This window comes from Impatiens glandulifera, chromosome 9 (genome assembly GCF_907164915.1).
Source record: "Impatiens glandulifera chromosome 9, dImpGla2.1, whole genome shotgun sequence".
Taxonomy (NCBI): domain Eukaryota; kingdom Viridiplantae; phylum Streptophyta; class Magnoliopsida; order Ericales; family Balsaminaceae; genus Impatiens; species Impatiens glandulifera.
The window spans coordinates 38059320-38081880 of record NC_061870.1 but is presented as its reverse complement, the minus strand read 5'-3'; the positions used below and the strand labels follow the sequence as shown (position 1 = coordinate 38081880).

Here is a 22561-nt window from a genome sequence, read left to right as displayed (position 1 = left end):
AAAATAAGTTAATTCCCATGACATGAGGATATGATACATGAAAAAGTACTAAACTTTATAGAGTAAACGGAAAAAGGAAAATTATATCAAAATCATTAATAAAGAAAGAATTACGAGTCTATATAAATATGAATGTCAATCTTAGAAAATGAACAATGATGTGCTCATAAATATATGGGCTTTTAATTTATTTATTTTGTATCAAGTCATATGTTTTAATCTCATATTTTTTTTATAGCTTCTACTATTTTGGGTTATTTCTAGAAATTCTTTTAAGATTTTAGAAAAACAAATCTTATTGATTGAAAAAGTAAATTATTTGAGATTTAGACGAATAATTGAGTATTATCAAATGGCATAAGTATATATTTACTATTTAGAATATTATATAAGATCGGAGCATTTCAGATCCTAAAGTGCAAGAGAGCGGAAGTACCATCAAGTCCTTTCTCTGTGTAGAAGGTAGCGTAGTCCCTGACCGTGGTTGCCCTGTATTTTGCAGGAGGTTCTTCTTCTGATAGCAATTCCTTTATCGGCTCATAAACCTTCTCCGTCGGCGTATACCCCGTCGAAAAGAAACTCGCCACCGATACCCTCGGCCCCACCTTGTTCGCCACCACCCTGTGCTCCACACTTCTGAACTTGTCATTTGTAATCAGCTGCACCCACCACCAAAGGTACAATCTTTTTTTTATTAATTTCAAACAGATCAACCGCAAATATATACTAGAAAGTTAACCTGGAGAAGATCGCCTATGTTGATGACGAGAGCTTCAGGGTTGGGAGGAACGTTGACCCAATGACCCTTATGAAGGACCTGAAGACAACCCATATGGTCTTGTAGGAGGACGGTGAAGAAAGTATTGTCTGCATGCTTTGTGGTGCCAATGGTGAGATCTGGCTCTGGGCAAGCCGGATAATAGTGTCCTAGAATAGCCAGACCCTCTGCACAATCTATGTCCTTCAGATGCCTTGGACTCAGACCTAGACCTTCTGACATTAACTCGACCACATCCAGTCCTAATTGCATCACATGATCCGAATATTCCACCATAATATCTCTACATCCATTACCAATCACAGACATGAATAATTATTAATAATCATATCCATTCTATATCCAATTATATATATATATATATATATATATATATATATATATATATCTGCAAATTTGAGGCAGTTCCTCTGGTTTAGGAGGAACAGGGGCCATGTTGCAATAGAAACTATCCCTCCACTGAGCCGGCGGAGCACTGTACAGATCGATATTTGTGTAGTGCCTAAAGGTCTTCTTCACGTCTCTCTTGTGTACAATTTCTTCCTATCTTCTTCATCTTGGTCTGTGGACGCCGTCCAGCATCTGCTTAAGGACTGTCGTGGGAACTCCGTGGTTAATCACCTAGAAGAATCCCCAAGACTCGGAAGCCTGACGGACTTGGTCCACGATTTGACGTCGCCGGGATAGATCTTAGCGAGATCCAGTGAGGTCTGTGGTGGGGAAGACGAAGCGGGTGTCGTCAGTGTTAGGATTTGTATCTCCTAAATCCTACCAACTTGAAAACAATCTGTAAAAACACAAGAAAGAAGAACACAATAACACACAGATTTATAGTGGTTCACTCAAATTGAGCTACATCCACTTCAGCCACCACCAGATTTACTATAAAGAAGAAGAAGGAATACAGAGTTTTTGCCTCACACTTTATCTCTCTAGAATTCTGTCTACACCATGTAAACCCTTAATAATTACATATTTATAGGGTAAACATTCAGGTAATAAACCTAAATAACTTTGGTTAGGCCCAAGCCCAAAACCAAAAAAGATAAACCCAATAAACTCTAATTAACAATGTAGAGTTTATTATAAGTGTAGGCTCCATAACTCAACAATCTCCCATTTGGAGACTAACTTCATCATCTCTCGATCGATAGTGGCTTTTCATTCGGTTTCTTAACGAAGAAGACCAACTGAAGTTGCACACAACTTCAGTTTCTCATTTGTCACAGTTTTCGTCAACATATCAGCTGGATTTCACTCCCGGGAATCTTCTCAAGAGCTAATACTCCATTTTCTAAAGCTGACCGGATGAAATGATAACGAACTTGTATATGCTTCGTCCTGCCATGATAAACAGGATTCTTTGTCAAATGAATGGCACTCTGACTGTCGCATCACAACACACTTCCCTCGTAGTCTTGACCCAATTCTCGCAAAAAAGGTTGTAACCACATCATCTCCTTAGCAGCTTCTGTCACAGCAACATACTCTGCCTCACAACTAGAAAGAGCAACAATCTTCTGCAATTTTGAAACCCAACTGATTGCAGTACCTCCCAAAGTATAAATGTACCCTGTTGTGCTCTTCCTACTATCAACATCATCACCATTGTCAGCATCAACATATCCTTCCAAACCCATATTAGACTTTCGAAAACAGAAAGCAAGACCCGTACTTCATCTTAAGTATCGTAGTATCCACTTTACTGCTTCCCAATGTTGTCTACCCGGATTGCTCATGAATCTGCTAACAACTCCCACTGCATGTGCTATGTCTGGTCTTGTGCAAACCATCGCATACATAATACAACCAATGACAGAGGCATACAGAACAGTTGCCATTTAATTTTTCTCCTCCTCTGTTGAAGGCGGCTGATCTTTAGATAGTCTGAAGTGACTAGCTAAGGGGGTAGTAACTGGTTTTGTATCATACAAGTTGAACCTGCTAAAACTTTCTTCACATATTCTTCTTGTGAAAACTTGAGAACTTCTTCATCCCTGAAAATTCTCATCCCAAGGATTTGTTTTGCAGCACCCAAATCTTTCATTGCAAACTTTTCAGACAACTCATTCTTAAGCTTGTTAATCTCATACAAGCTTGCTCCAGCAATCAACATGTCATCAACGTAGAGAAGAAGAATAATGTACGATTTATCAAACCTCTTGATATAGCAACAATGATTAGCTTCACACATCAAAAAATTGTTACTTTTCATGAAGCTATCAAACTTCTTGTACCATTGCCTTGGAGCCTGTTTCAAACCATACAGACTCTTCTGAAGCTTACACTCAAGCTCATCTTTTCCTTTGATTTCAAATCCTTCTGGTTGTCGCATATAAATTTCTTCATCTTGATCACCATGAAGAAAAGCAGTTTTGACATCCATTTGTTGAAGATGAAGGTCTTCTTTCACAACCAAACTCAAAATAGTTCTAATTGTCATCAATTTAACTACTGGAGAGAAGATTTCATTGTAGTCAATACCTTCTTTCTGTTGAAATCCTTTCACAACCAACCTTGCCTTGTACCTCATGATTTTATCATGTTCTTCTTTAATCCTGAAGATCCATTTGTTGTGAAGTGCTTTCTTTCCTTTTGGTAGCTCAGTGAACTCCCAAGTCTGATTCAACATCAAAGAGTCCATCTCATCTTTCATCGCAGACTCCCACTTAACCGATTCATCAGATTGTATTGCTTCCTCATAGCATTCAGGTTCACCTCTATCTGTCAGCAAGATATAGTTTAGAGATGGAGACCACCTCTCAACTGGTTTTCGATTCCTTGATGATCTTCTCAACTGTATAACCGGTGTTTGCTGATTTACCTCTGGGGCCACGTTCTCAACGATTTCATCTTCAACAACACATTGTTCTTCTTCGACAACCGGTATATATTCAGCTGAAAATTCTCTCAAATCGATTGTACCAGTCTCTTCCAACTTGGAATCACCACATGATGTCTTCCCAACACAATCTTTGTAGAGAACCTGTTCATTGAAGATAACATTTCTGCTACGAATGATCTTCCGATTTTGATTATCCCAGAAACGATAACCAAACTCGATATCACCATAACCAATGAAAAAACATTTATTAGACTTTGGATCAAGCTTGCTCCTATCACATTCATTAATATGAACATATGATAAACATCCAAACACTTTCAAATAAGAAAGGTTTACCTTTTTATTTCTCCAAGCTTCTTCAGGAATTCTGAATTCAAGAGGAACAGAGGGTCCCCTGTTTATCAATTAGGCAACAGTATTAATAGCTTCTGCCCAAAAGGTTTTAGGCAGCCCTGCATGCAATCTCATGCTTCTAGCACGCTCGTTCAATGTTCGATTCATTCTTTCAGCTACTCCATTCTCTTGAGGCGTTCGGGGAACAGTCTTCACCATACTGATCCCATTCTCAGCACAATACTCTTTGAAATTTGAATTGATATATTCACCTCCGTTGTCGGATCTCAAGCACTTAACTTTCTGATTTGTTTCATTTTCAACCAAAGCCTTCCACTTCTTGAAAATAGCAAATACTTCAGACTTGTGCTTCATAAAGTAAACCCATACTTTTCTTGTTGAATCATCTAAAAAAGTCACATAGTAGTATGATCCGCCAATAGAAGAAACAGGTGCAGGTCCCCACACATCAGTGTGTACCAACTTTAGTCTTTCTTTCTTGAGCTCTTCCCAGAATTTTAAGAAACTCACCCTTTTTTGTTTTCCAAGAATGCAGTTTTCACATAACTGATGTTCAACAGACTTCAGTTCTGGAATCTGTCCATTCTTCAAAAGTATTTTCATCCCTTTTTCGCTCATATGGCCCAACCTGCAATGCCATATCTCACTGTTCTTCGAGTCATCAATTACAACAACAACTGTTTCTCTGCAAGTTGAAGTCGTGTATAACGTTCCAGTTTTGTGACCTCGAGCAACAACAATTGCTCCTTTAGTCACCTTCCATGCACCATTTCCACAACTGAAATTGTGACCTTTTCATCAAGTTGTGTAACAGAGATCAAATTGCGCATTAAACCTGGAATGTGTCTCACCTTATTAATCTTCCAAACAGAACCATTTGTCATCTTCAATTTGATGTCACCAATGCCAACAATATCCAGTGGCTCACCATCTGCGAGATAAACTTTCCCACAGTTTCCAGCCACATAATTCTCCATTAATTCTTTGTGAGCAGTGGTGTGGAAAGACGCTCCTGAGTCCAAAACCCATGAATCTATCGGGCTATCAACAGACAAAAGTAACGCATCAGTGACAGATTCTGTAACAACGTTGGCTGCATCATTTTTATCATCACCGTTTTTCTTCGGTGCTTTGCAGTTCCTCTTCAGATGACCCTGTTTACCACAATTCTAGCACTCAAATGTCCTCCCAGACTTGGACTGACTCCTCCTGCTCCTTGACATAGATCTGCTCTTACTTCGGTTGAAATTTCTAGCATTACCTCTGCTCCTGTTTTCCACATTCAGAGCAGAACCTTTGAACGTTTCACCAGAATCAATTTTACGAACCTCTTCAGCAAGAATACGATCTCTAACTTCAACAAATTTCAGTTTAGCATTTCCAACTGAATTACTAATTGCTGCCCTCGTAGGTTCCCAGCTATTTGGTAGAGATGCTAACAAAATCAGGGCACTAACTTCATCCCCAAAATCAATCTCAACAGATAGCAATTGATTCACAATTGTATTGAATTCATTCAAATGAGTAGTGACAGAAGTACCATCAACCATTCTTAAGTAAAAGAGTCTTTTCATTAAGTGTACCTTATTGTTAGCAGATGGTTTCTCATACATATCAGAAAGAGCTTTAATCAGACCCATGGTGGTCTTCTCCTTTGCTACATTGTGAGCAACTGTCTTGGCTAGCGTCAATCGGACAACTCCCAAAACCTGTCTATCAAGGAGTTTTCATTCAGCTTCATCCATCTTCTCTGGTTTCTCACTCAAAGGAACATGAAGCTTCTTTTCATAGAGATAATCTTCAATCTGCATTCTCTAGAAGGCATAATCTGTCCCATCAAATCTTCCAATCCCATGTCCTATACTATTCTCACTTGCCATTGTTTCCAATGCTCAGATCTAGCCTAGTTGCTCTGATACCAGTTGTTAGGATTTGTATCTCGCAAATCCTACCAGCTTGAAAACAATCTGTAAAAACACAAGAAAGAAGAACACAATAACACACAGATTTATAGTGGTTCACTCAAATTGAGCTACATCCACTTCAGCCACCACCAGATTTACTATGAAGAAGAAGAAGGAATACAGAGTTTTTGCCTCACACTTTATCTCTCTAGAATTCTGTCTACACCATGTAAACTCTTAATAATTACATATTTATAGGGTAAACATTCAAGTAATAAACTTAAATAACTTTGGTCAGGCCCAAGCCCAAAATCAAAAAAGATAAACTCTAATTAACAATGTAGAGTTTATTATAAGTGTAGGCTCCATAACTCAATAGTCAGCAGCAGTAGCTGCAGTTGGGAATTGGTGAAAGGATTGTGGTGGGTGGATGAAGATTCTAGTGACTTTGGGAATTCCTGAATCGACCAAACCCTTCACTCCAACCTTGGTCTCATCGAAAGCCTTCAATTCACTATTCCTATTCACTCCAACCTTGGTCTCATCGAAAGCCTTCAATTCACTATTCCTATGCCATTTTTTCTCTAAGGATTATGGTGTTTGATTATTTTCTTTTTTCTATTGGTCAAGAATGAAAATAGTAAATATATAAACGAGAAATTATTGGAAAAGTGAATTTAAGAGATGAAATGCGAGGTAAAAGGCTAAAAAAGTTAAATAATTTATCTATATTTCCTCGTACTATTCCAACCCCAAAAAACCAACCCGTCTCATCCTTCCTTCCCCAAATTTCATTTCCTATTATCCTCGGTATAAATATAAATTTGGAAAGCCAAATTTGCTTATATAATAATAAATAAATAAATAAATAAAGGAAATGACACTGAAGTCTGAACTATGACTAACAAATTAATCTATATGATAGCAAGTATCTGGATAACATGAGCCCAAGAGAGATCTAGGGTTTGTAGGTCTCAATAATTTATGGGCTCCATCATCTGCGTATAAAGTCTGTCTTATAGATAGATGCTCAACCACATTCTCACCCTCGGCCGGCCCCATCACTCTATGCTCTCAACTAATTGTAATTAAAATCCATGGACAACACTATATGTTGAAAATAAAAATAGAACACTTGCCAACTAATTGTGTCATTAATTTGTTACCATCTGCAAAATTACAAAATTCCTAACAAAGCTATTAATTTCTTGCCTGCAGAAGATCCCCAAACTAATATTAATTGTAGATGAATTTATCTTCTTTTGTGGGTTTGTGGTTTTGAATTAATATAGATAGAGCCATCACATGTTGGAATGTTTGGTTTTTCTGAAACTGGTAGGTAGACTTTTATTCAAAAGAAAAGATGGTAAAACATTGCAGCAGCAGCAGCAGATTAAGAAAGAACAAACAAAACTTATAATTTAGAGTCGTGGAGAGGCAATGACTGTCTTAGTGGTCAATCCAAGGACGGCACATAACTCGGGATATATAGCCTTTCGTATCTCCGAATAAACCTCCCCGTTCCATCCTTTCTTAGCTAACCCTTCTCCCATTCGCACCGCAGCCTCCATCGCCTCCTCCCCAGTTCCGTGTTCCGATTCGACCAGACCCATCGCCAACGCCTCTTTCGATTTCACCTTCACCGCCTTCAGCATCACATCTCTCATCGCACTCGCCGATCCAATCTTCGATCGGAACAGACCCGTGAAGTAATCAGGAAACGTCAATCCGATATCAAGCTCGCTCATATATAAGACGCACCGATCACTCTTCATCGTTACGTAATCGTGACTCACGGCCAGGACCATGCCTGCCGCCGCCGCGTGCCCTGCTACCACCGCGATCGTTGGGATCGGGAGGGATATCAGATCCGCAACGGCTGGCTTGAAAAGGTCAACCATTTGGTGAAGGCGATCGGTAGCGACAGCTTTATCACCGGCGGATTGGGCCCATGCGATGTCGAATCCGTTGGAGAAGAATTTGCCTTGGGCGGAAGTGACCAGGACGGTCCCAGGGGTTGCCTGTTGTCGGACCTGGGAGAGTTGAGATCGGATAGAGGCAATTAGGTTAGGGTTCAGGCGATGCTCATCGTTGCCGGTGAGGGTCAGGAAGAAGATGTTGCCGCGTTTCTCTAAGCTGCACATCTTGATGATGATGATGGATCCTTGGGGTGTGTGCTCAAAGATAAGAAGGAGCTTTTGAATTTGCTTTGATTTCTTTGTCTTTATTTATAAATGAAAAATGTCACCATTTTCAAATAACCCCTTCAATTATTTCTATTTATTTTAAATATCTCTTACAACTTTTTTTCTCTAGGTCTTTCTAATACGGTACCAGTTTTGATAACAGTAATCTTTGTAAATATTATATGATTTTATTACTAAACTATTTCCAATCATAATATATTCTTTTACAATTCAGTAATGATGATATATATCCGAATATTTGAGATAAAATTCAATTCAAAATTATTATTGAAAAAAAATTATATGTCAAAATATTTGGATAGTTTAAACAATTTATTTCAACAGGCAGTAGTTGTATGGTTGATTTTAAGATTGTTAAATATTTTGGGGACTTATTTATTAGTATTATTTACTCGTCTTATGAAATTGTTTTTCTCACTATTTTCTCATATTAGGTGAACTATAAATGCATTTATTCGTCTGCAATTTAGCAGTTTGCAATAGTTTTTTCATTGTCATTGTTTCGTTGCAATGTTTAAATAGATACACTAAGCTCTATATTTATCTGGCTTAATAGGTTTAATTAATTTTATGTTTATTTTAATGTATACAAAATTTATTCCAATAAAATCTTTTAATATTTATAAAATTAAAATTAAAATGGAAAATTATTAGCTGAAGTTCCTATTATTTTTGTTATTTGACTTAATTATTTTAAAAAAAAAACTTGAGTATAAACTAATAAAAGTTAATTTATAACGTATATATACTATTAAAAATTGGCTTATCTAGTCTCCATGGTTAATTGTTTTTTAAAAAACAAATATTTATTAATTAAATATTTATTTATTTTTTCTTTTTTTTATTACTTAATTTTTTCCTTTATTTCTTTTTATTATTTTTATTATTTTTTTTGTCTATTTTTTTATTAATTAATTAATTTATATATTTCTTTTTACTATTTTTGTTTTGTTATTTTATTTTATTTTATTTCTTTTTATATAACATCGATTATTTTAAAATTAGTTGGTCTCATTTAGAGATTAATTTTTAAATATTGTAATGTATAAAATAGTTCAATATTTTGATACTCTAATATTTTCATATTTTACTTAAGAATTTTTATTAAATAACTAGGAAAATTTCCGTGATACACACGGATAAACAGATAAGAAAAAAACAAAATAAATTAAAAAAATTATAATAATATTTATTCAATGTTTAAAATTATTAAAATAAAAAATATAACGCTCTCATTCCACATTTTATTCACTTCGATAAAACAACTTATTTTCTCACATGTTTCATCACATATTTTTTCCGAATGAATCCCTCATCTCGTGACTTTATACTTTCATTTTGTCAATCAAATATTTGATTCATATTTTTTAATAATTAGCATCGTGACCTCACACTTTGGTCATTCAAATATTTAATTCATATTTTTTAACCACTTTCAAATGATATCGGTCTATTATCCCTCGACAAACCACATCTCAATCACACTTGGTTAAAGGTTATACTTATTTTGTTAGGTTGCAAGTTCGAAACATACTAATAACATTTTTAATTTTATTTTAAACCGTTTTAAGTTTATGAGCGGGTCAACCCACAATCCGACCCAAGTATTCATTTATTCTCACATAAATATCTAAATTAACCACAACTTTCGACCTGGCAATCCGGAAACTTTAAAAATTATATATATATATATATATATATATATATATATATATATATATATATATATATATATATATATATATATATATATATATATATATATACTAGTTAGTTAAAAATTTGAACTTTTATTGTTAAAATGTTTTGCGTTCAACAAATTTGGTATTAAATCTTAAATATAAAGTGTTGTTAGCCTTTTTGATTAAAATGTTGTACTTGTTTTGTTTTGTTATGTTGCAAGTTCGAAACATACAAATATTATTTTTAATTTTATTTTTAACCGTTTTAAGTTTATGGGCGAGTCAAGCCACAATCTGACCCAAGTATCCATTTACTCTCACATAAATATCCAAATTAACCACAACTCTCGACCCGGCAATCCGGACACTTTAAAAATTAAGCATCATTATATATATAGGGATTACTTGTATAATTTTTTTTTTCAAGAAATTTGATTATGTACTCGTCATATTTATTTTATGCAAAATGGAGTAAAAATTACAGGGGACAAATAAATATATTATTCTATAATTTAACTAATTAAATATTATAATAAATATTGAACTACTTTATATATTACAATATTAAAGTATTAGTCCTTAAAAAGACTAAATAATTTTAAAATAATTTATATTGATATAATAAAATTAAAAATAGTAAAAAAAATAAAAATAAAATAATCAAATAATAAAAAAAAATAGTAAAGGAGATATGACTTAATTAATTAATAAAAAATAAAAAAAATAGTAAAATGAGATAAATAAATTAATTAATTAATAAAAAAATAAGTAGAGTAAAAAAATAAATATTAAATTAAAAAAAATAATTTAAAAAAATTAAACTAAATGAGCCAATTTTTAATAGTAGGTAAATGAACTTTTATTAGTTTATACGTTTAATTTAATTAGTTTTTTTATTTTATTTTTATTTTATAAATTGAAATTTATTTGGTAGAAGATTAGGATAATTTTTAATGAAAAATTATTTATTTTATTAGGATAACTTAGTTGATTGTGTTTATAATTAATGTAACATATATCCAATTAAAAAATAATAATTATTATATCACATATGCTTTGGGATGTGCGCATAAGATAATGTTAGGTTTTATGCTTTGGGGTGTGTGCTCAAGATAATAGGTATTTTTATTATTACTATTCATAGTTTCTGAATAACACATTTATTTTTTTTTATAAAAGTTTAAGATAGTCAAATTATACATAATCCCTTAAAGTATTTGTCAATTTACAAATTTCTCTTTAAACTATTATGTTCTGATTAGTAAAGCCTCTATTTTTTTATTATAAATTAAGTTGTTAACGTTAAAAATTACATTACAAGTTATTTTTGAAAATGTTTATTTTTGAAAATTATTTCAATAATTTAAGAATTATTTTAACAAATAATTTTTTTTCTGATCTAAATATAGACCATGCATATTTTGAGGATGATTCTTGAATTCTCACATATAATTATAATATTATTTATTATTATTATTTAGTAAATTATAAATGCTTCTAAACAAAATAGTTTAGTGTGGGAATTTATGAGTGAAAATTGGAAAGAAATGATAAAAATAAGGAGGGAGGGGTTAGTTCGATGTTACGGTCGTGTAGGTAACAAATAAAGAAGGTGATGCTTCACTTTTGTATATATATATCATTTTATGAGTGAAATACAAACACTACTTATATGCATAGAATATTCTATGCTAAGGCAGCGCCACCTATAAAGAATAAAAAAAACAACAAATACTTTACAAAAATGTTTTTATTAGGTTTTCTTCACTATTTTTTTTTATATATTTTTATAAAATTCTTCAATATTTTCATATTTCTTTTAATATATGATTAATTTTTGCATATAAATAACTTTTACTATTTTTATGGTTTTAACTTTGTAATGATGGTAACAACATTTTTTTAAATGAATTTTCTAGATGTTTGATAAATTGTTGTCTACTAAATTTTTTTTTTTATGTAGTACTATCGCTTACATTTAATAAAGAAACTATGTAAAGCATGAGCATATCTAATAAACGAACATCTAACGTGCTTAATAATTTTGAATAATTAATTTCTTAATATTTATTTATTATAAGTTTGCCTAACTACTAAGTACTAAGGAGCATGTGCTATAAGAAAAAGTCAAAAAATTGTACCAAAACTTTTCCTACCTTGTACTTTTTTTTAAACTTTATTTATTTTTAAATTTTTAAAAAAATATTCATTTATATTATAAATATAAAATATCGTTTAAATATAACACCAAAATATTAATTACATTATTTTTTTTAAAACTTTATTAATACGTGTATATTTTATTTATAATTATATATTATTTTGTATAATTTATTTACTATTGGTTGTTTTAAAGAATTTTATCAAAATTATTTGTGTATGTACATTCTTTATTCCTTAGTCTTTAACTTCACCAGCCTACTTAGTATATTTAATAATAAGTCATTAGAATTTACCTATAAAAATTGCTAATATTCACGCAACTAAATCACATATAAAAGTAATGTTTATATGGCTTTGAAGTAATTGATTATTTGAGTTGACACTACTAATAAGAGGTTTTACTAGTGTCAAATGTCAATTATGAAATTGATTTACTTTTAAAGTGAACTAAAAGGATGAAAAATAATACATGAGGTATACTAATAACTATTGAATAAACTAAATTAAAATTAAAATTTTATTATATTATATTATATTATAGATAGGGATGGATATAAGAGCTTGTATTGAAAAAAGAAATAATCACAATTTTTGTTGTATGATTTTCCAAAATGTTCATTCACGTTTAAACTTAAGTTAGGTTTGGTTGGCTATCAAATCAATAAAATCAGTGGGATTGATTAATCGATTTCATCGAAGATTTAAAAAATATAATATAATTTCGGCCTCGTGCATGATTATATAAATTATAAACTGAGGTTTAAAAATGAGTGTTAACAAATGAACATATAAAACTTATTTATTTATATATTTTTAATTACATTTCTAATAAATTGAGTAAATTTATTTTAACTTACTACAATTTTAAATAAAACATTTCTATAATTAAATAAATTTAAATAGTTGGTGAAATCAAGATGAGTTTATAAAAGAAATTAATAAAATATTATCATTTGAAGTTCAAACTTGGAATGATTTTATTAAAAAGGACTTTAATTATGAGCTGAGCTATTTGAAGTTCGAACTATTCATTATTTTTTACTCGAATTATATGGCAAATATATTATTTTTATTTAATTACAACTCACTATTATTTGAATTCAAATAAAAATTCATTCTCTCCTCCCCATTCTTTATCGACTTCTCCTCTACCCATCTTCTTCTTCCATCCTTTCTTCTTCTATCTACTTCTTCAAAGAATCACACTCATATATATTATTGTATCATCATTGATCCAAAAAGACATGGTCCATATTAGGAGATCGAAAAAGACATGGTCCATATTAGGAGATATTGCAGTTAGCCATGCTTATCGGTTCACCTAATAGTTAGAAACAGTTTGTGCCCAAAAGATCTGATTGTCTTGATAATGTGTCATTAAGGTTAATTCTTATTTATTGAAGAATTCATAAATGTTAAAACAATCTAAGAAATGATTAATGTTGTTAGAAATGTGCTAGTTAATGCTAGTTTTTTTTATACCAAGAAACATGTTAGATTCTAATACTCAATTATTCATTGTCCTCAATCTAGTTTTCAGGTTCGGTTATATTTTATTCATTGCAAATGAAATACATAGATATAGAAGCATGAACTATTTCTTTAATTTTCAAGGGTTAGAACGGATGTTCAATTCTGTACAGTTGACACCACTATAATGGCTTTAACTTACTTTCCGGGAAGAATGTCAATTTTATTTATAAAGTTGGAATCAAATATCAAATTTATTTATAAAGTTCTAAAATTCTATATGTATATAAATGTGTCAAAATTATTTAATGTAACAGAATGACTAAAACGACGTTAAGTTTTTATCCACGTTGATATTTATTTTATATATTTTCTTTAACCTATATTTTATATTTCAGATAAACCTTTTCTTTTTATTTAATAAATAAAAGTTTTCTTCTTCTCTCTTTTCACTGACCTCACCCACCCATCAACTTTATCCCTCTCTTCATCAGCAGGCGCTTGCCATCATCTTCATCCCATCTCTTCACCGGCAGACGCCGCCGTCGTAACCAATTCAATCACCTTATAGAACTCAACAAACGAATCTCAATCTCCATAGAATGTCGCCGACTGGGTTTGCTATTCCTTTTTTAACTAGATCATTCCTAGACATGATAATACAACTTGTTTTGTGATCTGATCATTGGATGGATCAGTTTCGATCAAATAGTATCATAATATCGAGGAGCCTGTGTCTTCGGCTCTAGGAGAGATCGGATTCAGTGATTGAGGATCTAACTAAATGGATTTCAAAACCCTAGTTGAAGCGATCTTCGATCTATTTTTTCCTTTATGAAGAACAATCAGAAACAAGGACAAACAATCATTATATATTTTGAATACCAATTTATTCAACTTATTAAAATCAACTTCGATTATAATCAAAGCTAGAATCTCAATAACCGTTTCTAAAAGCTCAGTTTCACTTTTCAAAATTCTAACCATCGCAGGTGCCATATCAGATTTAACCGCTAAAAACTCACTGTTCTGATCCGAAAACCTAGCAAAATCGGAAATTGCAGACAAGTTACTCAAATGAAATTCAGAATTTCTATTTGATGTTTCGCATTAAATATATAACTTGTTGCTTTGAGTCTTTGAGTCTTTAACATCAATTATGAAGAACATAAAGTGGAATTCGGAGAGAGACGGCGAAGTAGGTTTAGGGTTTAGTGGATGAGATTTTGGAGATTGAGATTTGGATGAGAAGAACATGGATCGGTGAAGGTGAACAGAGAAGAGAAGGGAATTTTTATTTATTTATTTACTTTTTATGTATTATTTTTATGTATTATATGTAAAGTAAAAGTATGTTTGAAATGAAAATAATAGGTTAAAACAAAATAATAAAATAAATATCTACATGGATAAAAAATTAATGTTTGAGACATTCCGTTATGTCAAATAATTTTGACACATTTTGACACGTTTATATATATACATAAATAGAATTTTACAACTTTATAAATAAATTTGATATCTCCGTCCAACTTTATAAATAAAATTGACATTCTTCTCCACCTATAATATGAAAAAAAGAGAATGAATGAAGCTTCATAAAGTCTATTAATCTGAGAATTATTGGTGATTAATATATTAAATTGTAATAAGGAGATGGAGTATGGTTATCTAGATAATGAGATGGAAGAAGATGAGTTTGTGGAGGAAAAAAATTGTGTGTAAAAGGAAGAGAGAAGGAGTTTAGTTTGAATTAATTAATACAGATAGAATTAAATAAAAATAATATTATATCATGTTATTTAAAACAAACGGAGTAAATGTCAGTTTGTGGAAAAGACTTAATTGACAAAATAACGGATAGTTCGAATTTCAAATGACTCAACTCAAAGTTTGAATCCTAATTAGTCTCAAATAATAATTGGACTATATAATAAACTCATACAACTTGGTTAGATCAGTTAAAATCATTTATGTGTTCTTTTTATAGGTTGAAATTTTCAATTTTATTACCGTACGTCCTATTAATTGAGAAATAATAGTAAAATGTTTCACAAATAATTTACATAATTTTCTTTTTTTCTTAATTTAAAAGACAGCATGATCTTGTTCTTCATAGTTATGCGTTCCATTTTTTTTTTGTGTGTATGTATATTGACACTTTTAATATTAGTAAATTTTTATAATACTGTATATAAAATATTCTAGAGTACAATAATCTCAATTTTAATTTTGTTATGATATGTATGTACGTTCTGACTCTTGAGTGATTTATGCATGATTAGACTATCTTACCTAGCTAATTTAATCTTACAAATAAAGTAAGAAAACTCTTTTTTTAGGGAAAAATGTCAATTTTATCACTTAATTATAATGGAATCATAACAAAATTAAAATCGAGAAATATCCACGTATATCACTGAACTAATTTTTGTTCGTTCATACCATTGAAGTTGAGATTAATATTCATCTATGTCACTACTCCACCAAACCTCTAACCCCGTTAAGTTTCTGTTAAATGAAACGACATGTGAAATTGATATGTCATCTTTTTCAATTAATATATTGACATGTCATCTTTTTTAATTAATATATATTATATATTTATTTATTTAAAATTCTAAATAATAAAACATTTACAAATCATTAATAATTTCTCTCTCTTGTCCTAATTAACTAAACCCACAATTCTTCTTCTCTGATTCACCTAATCAATCAGATAGATTCACCTTTCTAAAACAGAGATAAGTAAATTCTATCTTGATAATACATTCTTGTTGATAATATAAACTCTAATCAATCAGATAGATTCATCTTTTTAAAACAGAACAATAATCCATAAATATAGGAAGAGAAAGGAGAACAAACTCTTAAGAGATAAAGAAACATATAGGAAGAGAACAAGAACAATAATCCAGAAATAAGCCTTCAACAGAAAGAAGAAGATTTGTAAACTTTATTACCTGTCATCATTGTTCATTGTGAACTTTGTTTGAGACTGGTCGAAGTAAGAATAAAAAGTTGAGGTCTAAGGCTCAGCTAAATGTCAAAGTTCGTCGTGGTATGGTTTTGAAATCAAAATCTCATCTCACATTGCCCTCAATTCTCTCGCTAACTCGTCAGTCTCCCTTAGGTTCCTTTATTTGAGAAATCGAATCCTTTGAAGAACAAGAATCGGAGAAGAAGAATGATGCGTTTAGTTAATTAGGGCACGAGAAAGAAATTGTTAATGACTTTGTAAATATTTTATTATTTAGAATTTTAAATAAATAAAAATATATATAATATATATTAATTAAAAAAGATGACATGTCAATATATTAATTAAAAAAGATGACAGGTTAATTCTACTTGTTGTCTCATTTAACAGAAACTTAACGGGGTTAGAAGTTTGGTGGAATAGTGACATAGATGAATATTAATCTCAACTTCAGTGCATGGTATGAGCGAACAAAAATTAGTTCAGTGATATATGTGAATATTTCATTATAGTTCAGTGATAAAGTTGACATTTTTTCCCCTTCTTTTTATAATTTAATTAACAAAAAGAAAACTAAACGCATAAGGTGGCTAGGTAAAACTATTACACAAGACAATAAACTTATAATACTGAACTTTTTTTATAATTTTAGTATTATATATTTCAAAATTTGAAACAGAAATATATATTTAAAAAAAATATTATAATAAACTATAAAATTATAATTTAATTTCAATTCATATATGAAAAAAGAATATAATAAAAATAATTTAAATATTATATTATTTTCCTTCACTAGAAAATATAAGGTCATGAGGAATTAAAGTAATTATAATTGGATGGCTCCTATAGAAAGATTTGATTATAAAACTTCTTATTTACATATTTACATTAATATCTCATTTAACTAAAAACTTAATAATACAAATATGAATTTAGTTTTAGGTGAATTAAATACAATTTACAAATGAATTAAGGCACATTTAAATAAGGGATACTATAAGATAAAAAAAAGTGTGAATCTTATTAGTCTAGTCTAGTGTAAAGTCATTCACTTTAAACACCAAACTATATATATGAATATCATATATATATGATTTATTGGTGTATTATTATTATTATTATAAGTTCACTACTTGGAACCTATTATTTCGATTTTATTGTTGTGACTGCATAATCAAAATTCCAACAATTTGAATTATTGAGTTCAGAGCCGCGGCAAGGCAATGACTTTCTTAGTGGCCAATCCGAAGAGGCCACATAGCTCGGGATATAGACCCTTCCGTATCTCCGAATACACCTCTCCCTTCCATCCTCTCTTCGCCAACTCTTCCCCCATGCGCACCGCAGCCTCCATCGTCTCCTCCACACTATCATGCGCCGACTCTATCAAACCCATCGCCGCCGCTTCTTCCGCCTTCACCTTCGCCGCCTTCAGCAACACGTCCCTCCTCTTCCCCGGCGATCCAATCTTCGACCGGAACAGCTCCGTGAAATAGTCCGGTATCGACAATCCGACTTCAAGCTCGCTCATATAGAATACGGCCCGATCACTCCTCATCACAATGTAATCGTGACTGATCGCAAGAGCCATGCCTGCCGCCACAGCGTGGCCTGTTACCGCAGCAATAGTCGGGATTGGGAGAGATATGAGATCTGACACTAGAGGCTTGAAGAGATCAACCATTTGGTAAAGACGATCTGCAGTGGAATGTTTTTCATCAGAATTAGCTTGGGCCCAGGCGAGGTCGAATCCGTAGCAGAAGTATTTGCCTTGGCCGGAGGTGACCAGGACTGTGCCAGGGGTTGATTGCTGACGGACGACGGCGAGAGAGGATCGGATAGAGGCTATCAGATTCGGATTCAGACGATTCTCGCCTTCTCCGGTGAGGGTCAGGAAGAAAATGTTGCCGCGTTTCTCTAAGCTGCACATGATTAATTTGGCCAGGTGTGTCGTCGGTGTTGTTTGTCTACGGCTAATGTTCTTGCTAGCTCTCTTTATAACAAAAAAAACCTATGAAATAGTCTAATTCTAATCTATTCTTTTCATTCCTTCAACTATTAGTTTTTGGTTGGCCAAAATGATCATATATAGCTTTGATCTAAAAAAGTCCGTTAAAAATGTCGTGACTTGAGTTTCACTTTTTAGAAAGAGAATAATTTTAAATTTGTAAATGCTATAAATAGAAATAATATTTGTTTAATCACTATCTAATTTTGTTTCAATTTATAGTTTCTATTCTCAATTAATAAATTATACCATATGAGTTAGCTGGGATTTTACACACACACACTAAAATAAATAAATAAATAAAAAATAAAAAAAATCAAATATCAAATTGGGTTTTTTTAAATATTAAATCATTCAATTCATTAAATAAAATATCAAATTATTTTTTATTTAAATATTTTTTATTTATTAAAAATAAGAATATTTAAATAATATACATAAAAAAAATAGTTTTTCTCAAATGATATGAATCTAAGTTTTTTTAAACCAATTTTTATCCTAAAAATCCAACATCAAAGTCTAGGGGTGCATTTAGCGCCCAATAATCTGTTAATGTAATTTTGCGTAATAAGTTAACACAAAAATATATAATTAATATATTTTGTGTTTAAATACAATTTTTCTCTATATCATTCCTCTAGAGATTAAGTTGGGACGAATAAACTGAGTATAAACTAAATCATATCAAATGTACATAAAAATAAGTTAGAGTGAATAAGCTGAATCCAACAACGGATCCATGATTAAGAGTTGGGATGAGCTTAAAAAAATAACGATAATTTTTTGAAGAAAACAATAGATAAATGTAAGTTTTACCATTTTTTAATAATTAGATAAATAAACAGTTAATTATTTTATTGAATTTTTTTAAGAAATTAAGGTAATGTCACATTTTGATGTAATTTTTTTTCTAGGTAGACTTCGGTCCACAGTCTTTACCTAGATCCTTCCATGACTAAATCAAACTTACTTTTTAATAATATAAGTTCAACTTTTTAAAATATATATATATATATATAATTTTTTAAAGTGTCTAGATTGCTAGAATTGTGGTTAATTTGGATATATATGTAAGAGTAAATGAATACTTGGGTCGAATTATGGGTTGACTCACCCATAAATTTAAAACGGTTACGAATAAAATTAAAAATATTATATGTATGTTTCGAATTTGCAACATAACAAAAACAAATATAACCTTTTAACCAACTAGGCTAATAAGATTTTATATTTTAAATTAAACACAAAAATTGGTGAATACGAAACTTTTTAACACTATAGTTCAACTTTTTAACTAATTAATTAAATATAAAATATAAAATGTCATCACTCGTGCAATTGCACGAGTTACATACTAGTATTAATCTTAATAGCGTTGTATGGCACTGGTTTGATTAGCTAATACTAGTATTAATTTTAATAGCGTTATATGACACTAGTTTAATTTGTTCAATAAGTTTGGTTTGATTAGGTAGGGTTTGGCAAATGATTCTTTCAATAGTTAGTATGATTGGTACTCTATCCGTAAGGAGTTTTTATTTTATATTTATAGATTTGATAGTGTGATATCAATTAAATATTATTACAAGGCTGGCTTTATATATATAAACAACTGTCATAGTTTTAGTTTTTAATTGATTATATTATTTATTATGTGAATTGAACAATTAATCAGGAAAAATAATTGAGTTGAAGAATTTGTAAAAGGGAATGGTTAGAAAATGAGTTGCCCAATCTAATTGGCAAAAATTTTTTAAAAAAATTATCACTTCCCTCTTTCTTTATATTTTTTTTTTCTGACCAATGAAGTGTGAAGTGATGATATGTCTTTCCTTCCCATATAACTTCTCATTAATCAAAATCACTCTAAATAAAAACATCATTTTATATTCTTAATTTATATTAAATAAAATAATTTTAATATATATATATATATCTTCAAATAGTGAGTGAAACTCTCATGGATACTCATAACTAGTTTAATATGTGGTTTATATAAGATATTAAAATTTAATTTGATTGTGTTATGGAAATATGAGAATTTAATAGGTTAATCAAAATGAAGAAAAAAAAACAATTATACTAATAAGTTCTTACTATTTGCCATGATGCTGAAAGAATAAATAAAAAATATATAAATTATAATGGTATATAATTTAATAAAAAAAAAAACAATGATATGAAATAATACAAGGTTGTTATAAATAATATCTTAATTGATTTACATACAAGTACGATTAAATAAGAAAAAAGTACCAATTAACCTCTCAACTTCCTTCTAGCACCCTCTCTCACACAACACATTTTCTCTTTTAAAAATGTGCTACAATAAAAAATTGATTTTTTAAACTTCTTAATAAAACTTAAAATAAATAGATTAAGTGACTGTTTTCTATATATATATATATTTTTCAAAAGGAAATTGTAGTTATAACTTTTGCTTTCAACACAAATTGACAAATTTATCAAAAATAATATGTGCATTAAAAATCTCATAGACTTAAATAAGTTTGGACGTTTGGTACTAAACAATTTTATTTTATTTAAACTTTTAAAACTAACAGGATCTTCAATTTTTGTTGCATTTTACTCATATGAATCGAATACAAAATATTAATCTTTAAAAATAAAAACAAAAAGTTTAAATGTGCTAACAATGTTAATTACAAGGTCTTTATATATATATATATATATATATATATATATATATATATATATATATATATAAAAAGTGGAGGGTAGGAGTTTGTCTTTATTAAATAAATTAGGCAGCATTCTTCCTCAAAGTTAGGCTGTTTAAGCCACCAAATTAAATTAAGGAGGATAAGAAAGGTAAAGAGGTAATTTTGCCACTGAATAAGTTAGTATTTTCTATATTAATACATGAACTTACATTTGTTTTTATCAATTAAAATTTATTATTGTATTCATTTTAGTTCATATCATAGTTTTTTTTTTAAAATTAATTTCAACACTTAATTTTTTATTATATTTGAAAAGAAAAATGATAGAGAGCGTGACTTGAGACAGCGATTGGGAGAGCGATGCCTACGTGGGTTGACATGTGGAATATTCTCTCTCCTATTATTAATTATTTTCTCTCCTATTATTAATTATTTTCTCTCTCTTTCTATTAATAATCGTGAGAATAAAAATATTAGATAAACATTTATTTATAATTATTTATAAGTAATAAAACTAAAGAAATATTAATAAGTTTAGAAAAAAATAATAAAAAAAAGAAAAAAGAAAAAAAAAACCATAAAAAATATTTGATAAATAAAGGAATTGAAAAGTTATAAAAATAAAATAAAAATAAAAGAGATAAATTCATAATTCAACTAATCAGTGATATTAATTAGGGTTTAGAATTTATAATTTAGTATTTAGTATTTAGGATTTAGGTTTAGAGTTTGGGGTTTAAGGTTTAGGGTTTAGGGTTTAGAATTTAATAAGAGAGAGAAATTATTTAATAAAATGAGAGAGAAATTAATTAATAAAAGGAGAGAAAATATTCTATAAAACGTGTTTTAATTATTATTATATTTTTATTTATTTATTAATTCCACCTGTCAACCCACGTAGGCATCGCTCTCTTCCAGTCGCTGTCTCAGAGTCGCGCTCTCTATCATTCCTCATTTTCCCAGTCGCTGTCTCAGAGTCGCGCTCTCTATCATTCCTCATTTGAAAATGAGGAATGATAGAGAGCGCGACTGTGATACAGCGACTGGGAGCGCGATTGCGATTGTCTAACAGGTGGAATTAATAAATAAATAAAAATATAATAATAATTAAAATACGATTGTAAAATAAATATTCTCTCTCCTCTTATTAATTAATTTCTCTCTCCTCTTATTAAATAATTTTTCTCTCTATCTCTACAAATTAAATTATCTCATTTATCCATATTCTCACGATTATTATTTTACTCATTTATTTGAAATTTTTTATCTCTAATTTAACGGTTAAAATAACTCAATAATTTACAACAAACTCTCACATTAAATATTTTAATAATATGTTTAAATAAATTCTAAACCTTAAATCTTAAACCCTAAACCCTAAATCATAAACTTTAAACCTAAACTCTAAACCTTAAATCCTAAATACTAAACCCTAAACCCTAATTAATATCACTGGTTGAATTATGAATTTATCTCTTTTATT

The 22561-nt window shown here is 30.2% G+C and overlaps 2 protein-coding genes and 1 pseudogene across 2 annotated transcripts; all 3 read right to left on the bottom strand.

The window, feature by feature from the left end:
* Positions 1-395: 395 nt before the first annotated feature.
* LOC124916433 lies at positions 396-6943 on the bottom strand (annotated as a pseudogene).
* A 246-nt stretch (positions 6944-7189) lies between these two features.
* Positions 7190-8091, bottom strand: LOC124914642 (enoyl-CoA delta isomerase 2, peroxisomal-like). The gene has a single exon (XM_047455235.1). It carries the CDS (start codon positions 8023-8025, stop codon positions 7303-7305), a length of 723 nt encoding a protein of 240 aa, XP_047311191.1. The 5' UTR covers positions 8026-8091; the 3' UTR covers positions 7190-7302.
* Positions 8092-17590: 9499 nt separating this feature from the next.
* Positions 17591-18316, bottom strand: LOC124915426 (enoyl-CoA delta isomerase 2, peroxisomal-like). Its single transcript, XM_047456140.1, has one exon. It carries the CDS (start codon positions 18314-18316, stop codon positions 17591-17593), a length of 726 nt encoding a protein of 241 aa, XP_047312096.1.
* Between the last annotated feature and the right edge of the window lie 4245 nt (positions 18317-22561).